The 14,446-nt window shown below is 54.9% G+C and overlaps 1 protein-coding gene across 1 annotated transcript; it reads right to left on the bottom strand.

The window, feature by feature from the left end:
* Window positions 1–2,433: 2,433 nt before the first annotated feature.
* On the bottom strand, window positions 2,434–8,264 carry CISH (cytokine inducible SH2 containing protein). Its single transcript, XM_049863108.1, has 3 exons — window positions 8,041–8,264; window positions 4,241–4,464; window positions 2,434–4,016 (listed from the first exon to the last, which is right to left on the bottom strand). The coding sequence occupies exons 1-3, from the start codon at window positions 8,058–8,060 to the stop codon at window positions 3,484–3,486; spliced, it is 777 nt and encodes a 258-aa protein (XP_049719065.1). The 5' UTR covers window positions 8,061–8,264; the 3' UTR covers window positions 2,434–3,483.
* Between the last annotated feature and the right edge of the window lie 6,182 nt (window positions 8,265–14,446).

The following is a 14,446-nucleotide window of genomic DNA, read 5'->3' on the forward strand; positions in this document are numbered from 1 at the left end:
AGACGGAATCCAGCCCAGTTGATGCCCCAGGAGCGTTTGTGCTGGTGAAGGAGTTACTGTTAAAGGACCACTGTCACTTATCGTCTGTGTGTTGTGCAGCATTCTGTGTCCCCATCAGATGGCTCACCTCTTTCTCCCAGGTTGGTGCCAGCAGAAGGTGCCCTTTCCACTAGCACCACACCAGCTAGGCTGATTGCATCTATTGGGCTGGGTCTCTGACTCGCTCATCACTGTCCCCACTCTCAGCAGGCACCTCTCACTCTCTGGTAGGGAAACATGTAAAGAAGATTGAACCAGAAAAATGTTGCGGCGGCGGGGGGGGGGGGGGCACAGGAGTAGCTGGCAGCCCCTTTCCAGGCAAGAGCTAGCCGCTGGCTGGCACAGAGGCAGAGGTCAGGGGGCAGGGCCCTGCTGTCCAGGCCAATGGCTTGTGAGTGCTTGGCCAGCAGGAAGCCAAGGGCATAGAATTCAGCATCCAAGAGCAATTTGCCTGGGAGCTGCTGCCCGGAATGTCTGTCCTGCCCCTCTCATGTAGCAGTCCAGAGGGCACATGGGCAGCTGGGACTCCCAGGGGTTAGCTCTGCACTGCACCCCCCTTGCTTGGTGGCCTCAGTCAGCCCCTTGCCCCCTCTGAACCTTGGTTTCCTTACCTATATTTGGACCCACTTCCAAGGTTGTAAGGAGCCTTGGTGACGCAGTGGTTAAAGCACTTTGGCTGCTAACCAAAAGGTTGGTGGTTCAAACCCACCAGCCGCTCTGCAGGAGAAAGATGTGGCAGTCTGCTTCCATGAAGATTACAGCCTTGGAAACCCTATGGGGGCAGTTCTACTGTGTCCTATAGGGTGGCCCTGAGTCAGAATTGACTCGATGGCCATGGGTTTGGTTTTGGGTTTTCCAAGGTTGTGGTGAGCGCTGTATGAGTTGATGTCTGCAAAGCCCACACCAAATGCCTGGCACCTTGCAGGCACCTTGCAGGTACTGGGGGACAATGAAGAGTTTTCTGTGCTTTCTCTTGCCACAGCAGGTTTCTTTCCTGGCTGCGGCCCAGGTTGGGGATACCCTGCCTCCAGCCGCTCTGTGTCCCACCACATAACCACTGGGTGACTCAAATCTGGGAGTGGAGCAGATGGAGGGGTCACCTCAGGCCTTATTGGGAGCAGTAAAGAAGTTGAGGTCCAGGCTGAAGAAACAAGGAACCACAGGCAACCCTGGCAGGGCCATGGTGACCTGGAGGAGGTGTGCCATTGGGCCCCATGGCCAGCCAGGAGCCCAAGCTACTGCTATCAACAGTGCAGGCGCCAGGCTGGATACTTGGGTCTGGGCACCATTCCCAGGAAAGACAGCCCTCACTCCCTTGCCCATCTCTTGCTCACTCCCACCCAATGTCAGCCCCATTCTTTGTCCCACCATCCTTCATGCACCCAGGGTCTTGGACACCCCAGCAGTTTTTGATTTTTATCCTTTTCTTGCCTCTTTCTTGTCATCAACACACCACTCCTCACCCCTTCCTGCTTTCTATCCACTACCCTCCACCTCTTCTAATCTGCAACATCTAATCTTCTGAGGGCTGAAAAACAGGAAGGTTAGCACTGTTTCCAAGGTAGGGGTAAGGAAGCTATGAGGAAAGGTCAGCGGAGCTTTCTGAGTGAGGCTCTCGAGCAAAGGTGCAGAAACTCTCAGGACACAGGGGGTTCCAGCAGCTGAACTGTTCTAACGTCAGACCCCTTGATAACAGAGGGTGTTTTCATTTTAACTGTTCTTCCACTCACTTCTGGTTGCAGGTCCTTGAGTGAGAAGAGAAGGTTCCCCACCCAACCAATCTGGACCACAATCCCAGTAGCTCCCAACTCAGGCTCGATCCTGCCAGCTCACTGGCCACTACCCTGACTCAACTGCTCTGCCCCACTGCACGGAACAAGCCCTCCCCAGAACTCTCTGGGCGGGAACATGACCCTTGTACTCACTGTCCCTTCTTGGAATGACTTGTTTGACTGTTGGCCTCCTCCTCTCTGAAAAGGCACTGCCATCCAGGAGTTGTCCATAGCACCCTCCCTTCACCCAGTATTCTGCGCTTTCAGTCCTGAAGTGGCACCTCCTGTTTACACATCTCTCAGGTATGGCACCCCTCTGCCACCACCTGCCTCCCAGCAGTGGCCTGGGCAGTGACCCTGTAGGCAGTCTAGCTAGCCTCCCATCCCCCAAGGGGAGTGAGAAGAAATGAGAAGAGAAATGCTGCTTCCTTGCTTTCCCTACTCTTCAATGAGACCCCCAGAAGGGCAGAACACTGAGCCATGTAAGGTCCCTGGGCCTTGGCTGGCCTCTCTGTAAAAGGGAGCTAGTAACAAGGTCAAAAGGGATAAACTGCATACAGAACTCAGCATTGGCCTCATCGAGGCCTCTGTAAATAAAAGGTACAATTTTATTGTGATTACAGAAAAATCAATGGAAGGAAAAAAAGACTACCAAGCTGGATTTTTTTTGTTATAACAATTACTTTATATAAAGTGTTAACAAACGTGTATTTCTCTCACATGCAGAGACCTGCATGGGATCCTGGGAAAGGGTAGGACGCAGGCCCAGTGGAGCTAGGCAGAGTGGTAGCCCTTGAACTAGCACCCCCTTCCTAACACAGCCCAGGTCCTCAGGCAGGGGCTACAGCCTAGCGAGGCCAGCTCTGTGCAGATCCAGCTCTGCCTCAGGCAGGGAGTGGCAGGCTGTGCCGGGGGCTGCAGCTTTGGCTCTGCTTCCTTGTCCATTTGCCCACTCTCCCAAGATAGGCTTGGGGCACAGAGGGCTGGACACGTTCCCAGGTTAAAGTTGAGACTCACAGGTGGGTTAGCGCCAGGACATCCAGGACTAACTTGGGTCCAGCAACACATCTCAGAACATGGCTCTCCATTGGGAGGAACCAAAGAAGGCATGGCAGAGCTGGGGACTCCAGGCCACCCAGGGCTTGGAGCAGAGAGGTAGGGTCAAGTCATCCCCGAGACCAACCCCAAGGAGAATAAATAAATAAATACTGTATAACCGTGTGGTCTGCCAGCCTGGCTTGCTCCCCGACTAATGGACTGTCCTTGTCAACCTCAGTACCTCTGGCCGCCATCCTCTCCGAGGCAGAGGCTGACTGGAGGAAGGGGGCCTGCCCCATGCTGCAGATGGAGAAATCAGGGCTGAGAAAGTCTACACAGTGCAGGTGGCTGGGAAGGCAACCGAGTGGAGGCCTGGGCCCAGCCCACAGAGTGAGACGGGGTCCTGCCTGTCTCCCTTTCCTCTGAGACCTGGCTCACCATGCTGGAGCCACATGGGGAAAGAGGGCATTGACCTCCAAGTTGTGAGATACCCCTCCTCCATCTGTTGGCTCCTCTGGTCCAGCTGCTAGAGGCATGCAAGTGCCAGGACAGCCGAAGGAGGGATAATGGGAGCCCAAGTCCAGCTGGGGCCAGTGTCCCCTCCAGGGTGTGGCTAGGCGAGATGTTCACTGGGTCAGAGCTGGAAGGGGTACTGTCGGAGGTAGTCAGCCATGCGCCGGGGCAGCGGCAGGCAGTCCACGTCGGCTACAACCCGGTTGATGACAAGGCGGCACAGGTGCTGCAGGCTGCGGGCACTGCTCCTGCGCACAAAGGGCTGCACCAGTTTCAGGTGCACAGCGGTAGCTGTGGGGGCAGGCAGCACTGGGTTGCTGGTCGCATCCTCCTTGGGGGCTGGCAGGGCTGGGGCCGGAGCGGGGTCAGGGCTGTTGCTTCGGGTGTCGGCAGCACAGGAGGCCACATAGTGCTGCACAAGGCTGACTACATCTGGGAAGGCAAGGATGCGTGGCCTGGACAGGCAGTTGGAGTCCAAACGGAAGCTGGAGTCAGCATACTCAATGCGCACATTGGTAGGGCCGCGGGTGGTCTTGACAGACAGTGTGAATAGGTAGCTGGGGTGGGTGCTGTCACGTACTAGGAAGGTGCCCTCTGGCATCTTCTGCAGGTGTTGCCGGGCCTCACTGGCAGTAATGGAACCCCAATACCAGCCTAGGCAAGTGGAGATGGGGCAGAGAGACTGGTCACAGTGGAAATTAGCTGGGAGCACCAACCCAGGGCAGGACAGGGCCATGCCTCCCCATCACACTTTCCCAGGAGGCTATACCTCCCCCATCAGACAAGGCCATGTCTCCCTATTCAGACTTATCAGAGCAGAACCAAGCTTCCCCCATCAGACTTCCTAGGACAAGGCCTGCCTTCCCTCTCAGACTCACCAGATTCCCGAAGGTAGGAGAAGGTCTTGGCAATGCACAGCAGATCCTCCTCGGGGTCCAGTACCTTGGGCTGCTCACTTTCCAGCTGGGCTGGGGTCTCCTCTGCTACCTCCTCCAGGAAGACCCCTACAGGCAAGGGCTGCATGGCTGACTCAGGCAGCTCCAGGGAGCGGGCCTTCAGGGTCTGCTGCCCGATCCGCTCCTCAGCCAGCAAAGAACAAGGTCTGGAAGGGGGTGGGTGGGTGGGTGGTGAGTGGAGGCCCCATGCTCCCCCCATTTCCAGAGATACTCCAGGCCTCAGACTGGCTGTATGACTTCCGGCCAGCCCTTTTCTCTATGAGCCTCAGTTTCCCCTCTGCCCACCCATGAGCTCAATGAGCCCTGCACCCCCCTGCCCTGTTCTGTGACCACAAAAGCCCCCTTGATCACTTCACCTACATGTTAACTCTCTTTTGAAAGATTCTTTCCACCTGCTGCATTTATTGAACAGTCCTTGATCTCTTTCTCCGTTTTGCATCAACCAAAAACACAGAGCATTCCCTAGAAGCATTTCTAGTTGGCAGTGGCTAGTCAGTGTCCCTGCCACACCAGTGGGATCCAGTGCAAAGAAAACTCATGTTTGCGTCCTCCTGGTTGAGGTGGGCTGATTAAGTAGCACCGGTCCTGGTTGACAGGTGGGATGGGCCAGCCTGGGGTCTTCCAGAGAGGCCCCAAGATAATGGTAGAAGGCCTGAGATCACAACCTACCACTCCTATGGATGGGAGTGTCTGGTGAAGAGACTGTGCCCATGCTGACCTGGGTTTGGCAGCTGGGACAATCCTCTACCCTCACAGGTCAGCCTCCGACTCCCAGCCTGGCCCCTGAATTTCAAAGCAGACAGGTCTGGGGTAGACCATGGCCTCTGAAGGCAACAGCCAGTCTGACCTCTCCGTAAATATGAGCTTCCATTAAAGACCAGGGTACTTATTCCATGTTCCAGACCCCGCCCTGGCAAGCCGGCTCTGCTATACCAGGCCCTATGACCTCTGCAGGCCCTGCTTCTCACTGAGCCTCAGTTTCCCAGCCCCCTGTGAGAGGTCCCACCAACTCAGACACTGAGGGGTTTGGCAACATCATAACCTCAGATGGCCAGGGTTGGGGAGCTGAGCTGGCCCCAATCTGAGCAGCAGCTTCCATCTAGGGGAAGCCCATCCTCCACAGCTATCTTGGAGCTTTCTCCCTGGGAGTTGGGGGCAAGGGCTGGTGGGTCCTGTTTCCCAGGGAAGAGACTTCTGAGAAGGGATCATTTCTTACAAAATATATGCCCTGGGCCTCAGTTCTGGGTCTAGTCCCCACTGGGCCTCAGATAATGAAACCTGGGCCTGCCCTCAATGAGAACCAGATTGCCTGGGGAAGCCGGCACTGAGAGTAATTATAACCCAAAGCCATGAAAGCACAGGGTGTCATGGGAGCGCCCTAATCTCCTCAGCTGAGTTGAAAAAGAAGGCCAAAAAGAAGTAGTGGGGAGAGTACTGCAGGTAGAGATGACAGAGTGGGCAAAGCCCTGGAAGCAGTGCTGGGTATGAGCTGTGAGGCAGGCAGAGGTGGGCAGGAGCCTCAAATGCCACGCCCGACAGTATAGGTTACAGGTGACCCTTAGAAGGGTCTAATAAAGCAGGGCCCCACAGCCACCCACAAGGTGAAGGAGTCACATAACCCTGGCATGCCATGGCCTGCCCAGTACTTTTCCACACCCACCCTGCTGCACTGTGGGAGCTCTGGAATCCTGCTTGGGGAGCTGGAGGCCAAGTTCTGAGGAAGTGGCTGGTGGCCTGCCCGCCGGGGCCCAGAGCTCTGCCCAGGCGCCTTCCAGGAGCATGGTAGCTGTCTGGCTGGCCAGGCCAAAGACTGTGGGCATGGCCATGACCAGACAGCTTAGCAGGGCCTCTGCACAGGTCCTGTAAGTGGGCATGGGCACCTCTGGGGCCAACCTGGTGTGTGTCTGTGAATGGCTGTGTCAGTCCTCCCAAGCTCCTGTCAGATGACTCTGGGCAAGGGTGTATCCACAGCTGTGTCATCTTCATGGTTGGGGTGGTGGCTGGTGTGTTCCAGGCATGGGTGGCCTATGCATCTGTGTGCCTGCTGTGGAGTCTAGCCTGTGGGTCCTGCCTAGACATACACTGTGGGGGAGAACTCAGTCCTGGGGGAGAACCCCCCAGCAAAGCTGGCAGCCCAAACCTACAGTTGGGAATTCCTGCCTCCCACTCCAGGAGGGTACCAGCTGAACTGTGGCTGTGTGTGTGTGTGTGCGCGCGCACATGTATGTGTGCATGTATGTGTAGGATGGTGCCTGTTAAAAACCTTGCTCTCCGGCAGTTAACACTGGCCCTGAGGTTCCCAGGGGACCCTCAGCTGAGCCAAAGTGAAAGAGACTGTGAGATCCCAGAATGGGGGAGGGGGTTCCTGAAGAGGAAGGCAGTGGTGGGGAGGTGTTTAGGAGTGCCAAAAGTCAGAAAGGAGGAAGGGGAGTAGAGGAGACACTCAAGAAGAAGTAGTCTTCTAAGCCCCTAGGTGGCCAGACAGTTTGCAGTCAACTGCCAACCTAAAGATCGGAGATTCAAATCTACCCAGCAGCACTGTGGAAGAAAAGACCTGCTTCCATTAAGATTACAGCCAAGAAAACCCTGTGGAGCAATTCTACTCTGTAACACATAGGGTCGCCATGAGTCGAGATCGACTGGATGGAAACTTATAACATGTCTTCTAAGCACCTTCAAGTACCTCTTCCCTGGACTGAGGATGGAACCCTGGTGGTACAGTGGTTAAGAGCCTGGCTGCTAACCAAACCGTCAGCAGTTCAAATTCACCACCCTCTCCCTGAAAACCCTCTGGGGCAGTTCTACTCTGTCCTACAGGGTCACTATGAGTCGGAATTGACTCGATGGCAACGGGTTTGGTTTTGTGTTTTGAAGTGAGGACTACTCAGAGCAAGGGACACATCAGCCTTGCCCCACCTCCCACTCACCTGGCATCACACCAGTTCTGATAACAGCAGCTATGGAGTCTACCTGGGAATGTAGCACCCACTCACACCTCCTCCCTCTCTCCTTGGAGCCTCCAGAGCTTCTGTGAGATCAGTCTGGAGAGCATGAGCCCTCTTGGTTAAGGGGATGCTGAGGCTCAGGGCCGAGGCCATGACTCTGTCTTATCAGCATTCTCCCTCCCTCCCCCGCCCCCCCCAAACTTAGAGAAGGGGGCAGGAGCCAAAGTCCTTCTCCCACTGGGATCCCAGGCTGGGCTGAATGAGGGAATGAGGCAAAAGTGGGAGTACCCCAGGCAGGACCAAGTTAACCCCGAGGCGCTGGTCAGCAGGTGCCAGGCTGGGGGAGAGGCAAGGATCTCAGGTTGACTTCCCAAGAAAGCTCTAATTGCTACCTAAGATAGCGACACTGGGACAGAGAGGGGCAGGGGCCGGCCCAAGGCCACCGGTAGGCAGGGTGGCCGGCAGGCTAGGGTAGAAAAAAAAAAAAAAAAAAGAGGCACTGGGAATCTGGGCTGGTGAACCACGTCTTGGTGGCTGAGTCCACCCCGTGTTCCTCCTGTCGCAGGCCAGCCCTCAGTTTCCCCACTCATAGAGTGAGTAGAGGTCAAGGGGGAGGGGTGCTGTCACAGTCTCACACAATCCCGCACGTCCAGGGTCCTTTCCACTTGGCCAGTTGGGACCCAATAAGCCCTCCCAACGCCCAGCAGTGAGCACGAGGCCCGTGCTCTCCGGGACGTCCGGCGCAGGGGCTGGGTGGGGGCAAAGAATGGCATTTACCCCTGAACGCAGAGGACCATGTCCCGGAGGCCGCGGCGGCGATGGCAGTTCCGGAGCGGGGGTTCTGCCGGAAGGCGGTGGCGGGAGGGAACCGGTGGGCGCGAGCGCGCGCGCAGGTCGGTCTCCTGGGGCCCTCGGCAGCCAGCACCGACTGGGAGGCCGCGGCGCAGACGGCCGAGGAGGGCGCAGGGGGCGGGCCCGGCGGGCGGGGCGGGGCAAGCCTCCGCCTAATCTTTTGTCCGCCGCGTCCCAGCTTTTCCCGGAAGCCGCATCTTCCTAGAACCGCAGGCTGCGCGGCGGGGCTGGGGAGGGGGGCGGGGGCGCGGGGGCGCGGGCGGGGACGTAGGGACCGCGTCAGGGACCAAGGCCAGCGAAATGAAACACCTTCGACAGATTTCCAAGAACTTTCCAGGAAAATGGGCGGGGTCCCGCGCGCCGGCCAATCTCAGAGCGGAGGGCGGAGCCGAGGGGCCGCGGTGGCCAATTGGAAAGGTCGGACCCTGGGTTAACGAGACGTAGCGGGGCGGAACCGGGAGACCTTCAGGGAAAGTTTGGAGCAGAGACTCGGGGGCGCAGAGGCTAGGGAGGGGCCGGGGCTCTGCGGACCCGAGCCCAGACTTCCCTCTGGCACTCTGCTCTTCGGGGACCGGCAACCTTATCTCACCGACGAACCGGAAGCAGCGTCCCAGCAAGCCGCTCCTTCTAAACGATCTGTCGGGGATGCGAGCGCCTCCTATGGGCACCGCCTGACCCCCGGCCTCTGTGAAATGGAGGTTGGGGAAGGTGGAGCGGAGTTTGGGGGCGGGGGGGCGAGGTGCAGAGGCAGCCCTAGACCCCAGCACGCCAACACCTGACCAGCGCTTCAGGGAAAAAATGACTACTGACTTGGGAGGCTGGGGTGGTCAGCCCCGAGAGAGTCCAGTATCTGAGTTGGTGGACCCCCCAAAAATGCCAGGAGAGAAAGCTGGAGCTCCAAATACGTACAGATAATATGAGGGTGGGGTGATAGAAGTTCGGGGGGGTGTGGGCCAGTGACACCTGCTCCCATTTACACGGAGTACTTGCTACGTTTGCTCTTCAACAGCTGTCCCTGCCGTATTATATACGCAAGAGGACTGAGCCCCAGGGAACGAAATGCCTTACTAATGGCAGGGCCGGGATTTGATTCTAGCTCTGAATCAGAAGCTTGTGCGCCTACTCTCTAGCACCCTCCATCTTCTCCCAGTTCACTGGACTCAGCCTTCATAAGGCTATAGAGGCTATGTACACCTCCTCCAGGCCCTTGGACCAGAAGGACTGGGGGTGGGCCTTGGCTGGCTGGGTGCTGGGTCCTTCTTCTCCCTCCCCTTGCCTGCCCAGCATGTGCCCTCAGGTTCCCTGGACAGGAATGTCGACCCCTGGCAATGTCCAGAGCCCTGAATGAGAGTGCCCAGGCCTGACAGAAGGCAGATGGAGCTCAGTTTGTCCTGCCCAGGCAGGGATGAGAAACAGAGAATCCTGGAAAGCAAAACTTTGCGAAACAGGAAAAGGTAATTGGTTAAGATGAGGTGTGGTTTCAGGAGACTCACTTCTCAATAAGTTTCCTGAAGGGCAGCTGGGCTTTGGTGTAGCCCCACTGAGCCCCCTCCTGAGGAGGTGTGGCAGGAAGCTGGTTTCTTCAGATGGGGGGTGGGTGGAAATGGAACCAGGCATGGGGCCCTTGAATGGGGTGCTATCTCTCCAGTAGGAGATGTCCAGCTGGTCCATTTGCCATCCAGTTGACTCCGACTCATGGCAGCCTCATGTGTGTCAGAGTAGAACTGTGTGCTCCATAGGGTTTTCAGTGGCCGGTTTTTGGGAAGTAGATCACCAGGCCCTTCTTCCAAGGCACTCCTGGGTGGACTCAACTGCCAGCCTTTCGGTTAACAGCCAAGTGCATTAGCTATCTGCACCACCCAGAGACTCCAGGAAATGTCCACAGCACCATTACTATGAAGACAAAGAGGCTCCTGCAGCTGCCACGCAGATGAGTCTGGGATCTGAATTTGGGTCTGTATGTTGCCAAAGCCCAAGCTGTCCATCCCCGGACGCTACCCCTTCCCTCTAACTTTGACAGCCTACTGAGTGCCTACTACGTGCCAGCTGCTCTCAGCGATTTCCATGCCTTGACTCCTTTTATTGTCACAACTATCAGACATTATCCCTTCTTCACAGGCAAGGAAACTGAGGCACAGAAGTTACCCAATTACACATTGTGTCTCAGGTCTCACAACTGGCAAGTGGTAGATTGGAGCTTCAGAGCTGGAGGACCCTCTCCTCCCCCCTCCCCAGCACCTATGACCTGCCAACTCCTAGATATCCTTCAGGACCCAGCTTGAAGGCTCCCAGTGAAGCTTCATTGCCCCTAGTCCAGTCAATGTAGAGTATCCCCTACAGAGCTCAGTGATTGGGCAGTTCTGCATGTAAACCAAAGGGTCTCAAGGATTTTGGCCTTACCGACGACCCTTTGGGAATCTGACAGCACTGCGCACCTCACCTGCATACTGGGAACATTGGTGTGCCCTTCTTGCGCCTGCTCACCCCAGTCATTGCAGGTTCCTCAGGCCTTTTGCCCTGGCTGCTCCCTGTTCTGACTGCTGGGTCTACACTGCCACCCAGCGGCTCTCCTTCACATGGCCTCACTCACCCTCTCCACAGATGTTCCCTTCCATGAGAACCCCTTCCCTGCACGGCGGAGACTGGCCTTGCTGCAGGATCCTCCTACCCCTTCCCACCCAGAACAGTCACAGTAGGGGCCCCAAGAATCCACAGCAGTGCCTTCCCCGAAGTCAGGCTCATTTAGTCTCTAGACTCTCACATGTGCAACCCTCTCCCCCATCTTTAGCCCCCCCCCCACCCAAGTCCTCACTGGGCCCCTTGGCCGCTTTGAGCTGTTCCCAAGGCCTCAGACCCGTTTTTCCTTAGACACACAGCTATCATTGACTGCGATGTGGCAGAGTCAGCCACCATGAACCCACCCCTGTCCAGGCCCAGCCATCCCACATCTCACCTCCTCCCATCAGTGTGAAGGTGGATGTGGTGGCATATGGTTGCAGGGCTAATGAATGATGGCCCTTCTAGATCATGCCACACAAGCAGTGAGGGTGAACCACGTCCTGACTGTCTTGAGTTAATGAGCAGTTGCAGAACATCTGTCTACGCTGGACCTATGTGGGGAACGTGCGTGCCTGTGTTAGCATGGACAGTGGTTACAGGACCTGTGACAGGAGAGGCATCACCGTTGCTTACTCTTTACACTTCTATATGGTTTGAATTTGTTCCAACAAACAAGTTGAACTTATGCAATTAAAAATTTTGAATAAAAAAGACCAACTTAAAAAATAGACTTATAAAATTTTAGAGCAATTGTAATCTCACTCCATTTTTTAAAAAAGAAGACATCTTCGTGGAGACCACAACATGCACCAGATGCCCTGGGCTGGGCCAAGGAGCCAGTCTCCACCCTCTGCTGTCTAGCCCTTTGCTTACATGGGACCCTGCCTGTCCAGAATGAGACCTCGCTCAGCCTTGGTTTTGCCTAGCCTAAACCAACTACCTCCAGAGGGCAGTTCCTTCTCCAGCCTCTAAGCAGCAGAACTTCCCAGATTATAGGGCCTCCTCCCAGACTTGCAGATCTTGAATCAGATTCTCAGGTGGGGCTCAGGAACAGAAGTCCTAGATTCAGCTGGGCATAAGTGTGTGTGTGTCTGCATGTATGCCTGTGTATTGGAAATGTGCATGCCCATGCAAGCACATGTGTATGTGTGCATGTGCACATGTGTAAACACATGAGTGTGCATATGTATGTACATGTGTGAAGGTATGTGAGCTTGTGTTTGCAGTCGTGGATGTGTCTGGGGGGTTGGGGAAACACATGAGAGGAGAATACAGTTCGAGAGTAAGAGATGGGCCCTGGAGCTGTGCTCTGTGGTTGGGATGGGGGCTCTGCCATGATCGCTGGTCACGTAGGTCTCTTCACCTCTCTGGGCTTGTCTGCAGTGCCGCAGAATAGGTACAGCCCTCCCTCCTCCGGTGGCAGTGAGAAGATCATGGGGCCCAGTGTCTGGCCCCCAAAAAGACTCAGTATGGCTAGCTGAGAGCATCCTTGGAGACACCTGCTTCACTGCGCTCTGCTAGGCTTGAAGGGACAGAGTCCTGGCATCCTCGGCCCCACTCAATGCCTGCACACTGGAGGTACCCACCAATAGTTTATAGCACTGCTTCTCACTCACGGAAAGATCATCAAGCTCTGGCGGAGGCAACTGAGATTGGGGGGGGCGGGCGGGAACCAAACCCTTTGAGGTCGAGTCGTTTCCGACTCACAGCGACCCTATGCGGAGGAGATGCGAGGGGGAGAAGGGCACAAATGCCTGTCTTCAGGAATGAGCCTGTTCTTGCAGTCCTGGTGTCCACGTGCGTGCAAGCGTGTGTGTGTGTATGTGTGCGCGCGCGCGCGCACTAGAGGATGGGGGGGGTGGGGGGTGGGTTGCCAGATCCCAATTCCGAAGTCCTGAGAAGGATTACTGGAGAAGCCTTTGGGTGGGACAGAGGCCGGTACCTGCAGTCCTGCCGATTGTCTGTAGATGGCAGCAGAGGCTAGCGCAGCAGAGGACTGCCCAGCGCCGCACCTTCCCCGTACGAAGTTGTTGTTAGGTGCCCCTGAATCGGTTCCGACTCATAGCAACCCTATGCACTACAGAACGAAGCACTGCCCGGTCCTGAGCCATCCTTACAATCGTTGTTATGCTTGAGCTCATTGTTGCAGCCACTGTGTCAATCCACCTTGTTGAGGGTCTTCCTCTTTTCCACTGACCCTGTACTCTGCCAAGCATGATGTCCTTCTCCAGGGACTGATCCCTCCTGACAACATTTCCAAAGTATATAAGATGCAGTCTCGCCATCCTTGCTTCTAAGGAGCATTCTGGCTGTACTTCTTCTGAGACAGATTTGTTTGTTTTTTTGGCAGTCCATGGTATATTCAGTATTCTTCGCCAACACCACAATTCGAAGGCATCAATTCTCCTTCAGTCTTCCTTATTCATTGTCCAACTTTCACATGCATTACGGTGCGATTGAAAATACCATGGCTTGGGTCAGGCGCACCTTAGTCTTCAAGGCGACATCTTTGCTCTTCAACACTTTGAAGAGATCCTTTGCAGCAGATTTGCCCAATACAACGCGTCTTTTGATTTCTTGACTGCTGCTTCCACAGCTATTGATTGTGGATCCAAGTAAAATGAAATCCTTGACAACTTCAATCTTTTCTCCGTTTATCATGATGTTGCTCATTGGTCCAGTTGTGAGGATTTTTGTTTTCTTTATGTTGAGGTGCAATCCATGCTGAAGGCTCTGGTCTTTGATCTTCATTAGTAAGTGCTTCAAGTCCTCTTCACTTTCAGCAAGCAAGGCTGTGTCATCTGCGTAACACAGGTTGTTAATGAGTCTTCCTCCAATCCTGATGCGCCGTTCTTCATATAGTCCAGTTTCTCGGATTATTTGCCCAGCATACAGATTGAATAGGTATGGTGAAAGAATACAACCCTGACGCACACCTTTCCTCACTTTAAACCAATCAGTATCCCCTTGTTCTGACCGAACAACTCCTCTTGATCTGTGTAAAGGTTTCTCATGAGCACAATTAAGTGTTCTGGAATTCCCATTCTTCACAATGTTACCCATAATTTGTTATGATCCACACAGTCGAATGCTTTTGCATAGTCAATAAAACACAGGTAAACATCCTTCTGGTATTTTCTGCTTTCAGCTAGAATCCGTCTGACATCAGCAATGATATCCCTGGTTCCATATCCTCTTCTGAAACCGGCTTGAATTTCTGGCAGTTCCCTGTAGATAGACTGCAACAGTACAAAGTTAAGGTGGAGGATTTGCAGGAGAAGTGCAGCCCCTACCCTGTGCCTCTAGATGAGTTGTTTCCTCTCTGGGAGCCTCAAGTTTCCTCATGTGTAAAGTAGGGATTATTTGGTAGCCTTTGTATTGGGAAAAGTGGACCAAAATACGTAAGGGATTACCTTAGTAGGCAGGCTCAGAATGATATAGAGACCTGAATGTGGAAGGGAAAACCACAAAGCGAATAGAGAGTATTCGTGTCACCTGGAGGGGGCGACTTCTAAAACGCAACACCAAAAGCCCAAACGTAAGCTGAAAAATTGATGGATCTGACCGGATCCAAGGACTCTGTACCTCAAGGGAAAAAACGAGCCAAGGACGAGCAGGAGGTGCACAGAAGCAGACAGGTTTCCAGTGCGGCAGAGACTCCCCAGAGTTACTGGGGAAAGAATCGCAAATCAAACACCAAAGAGATGCCACTTTGCCCAGCATGCTGGCGAACATTCAGAAGTTGGGTATGCTGGCGGTTGGCGGCAAGTAG

The sequence above is a fragment of the Elephas maximus genome, chromosome 20 (genome assembly GCF_024166365.1).
Source record: "Elephas maximus indicus isolate mEleMax1 chromosome 20, mEleMax1 primary haplotype, whole genome shotgun sequence".
Lineage (NCBI taxonomy): Eukaryota > Metazoa > Chordata > Mammalia > Proboscidea > Elephantidae > Elephas > Elephas maximus.

What these genes read in the sequence shown, in the direction of transcription:
- CISH (XM_049863108.1), bottom strand. Translation starts at nt 8,060, where the DNA reads ATGGTCCTCTGCGTTCAGGG. An exon ending in ATGGTCCTCTGCGTTCAGGG is followed by an intron (nt 4,465 to 8,040) that starts GTAAATGCCATT and finishes ACCCCCTTCCAG; the next exon opens with ACCTTGTTCTTTGCTGGCTG. An exon ending in CTCCTACCTTCGGGAATCTG is followed by an intron (nt 4,017 to 4,240) that starts GTGAGTCTGAGA and finishes CCACTTGCCTAG; the next exon opens with GCTGGTATTGGGGTTCCATT.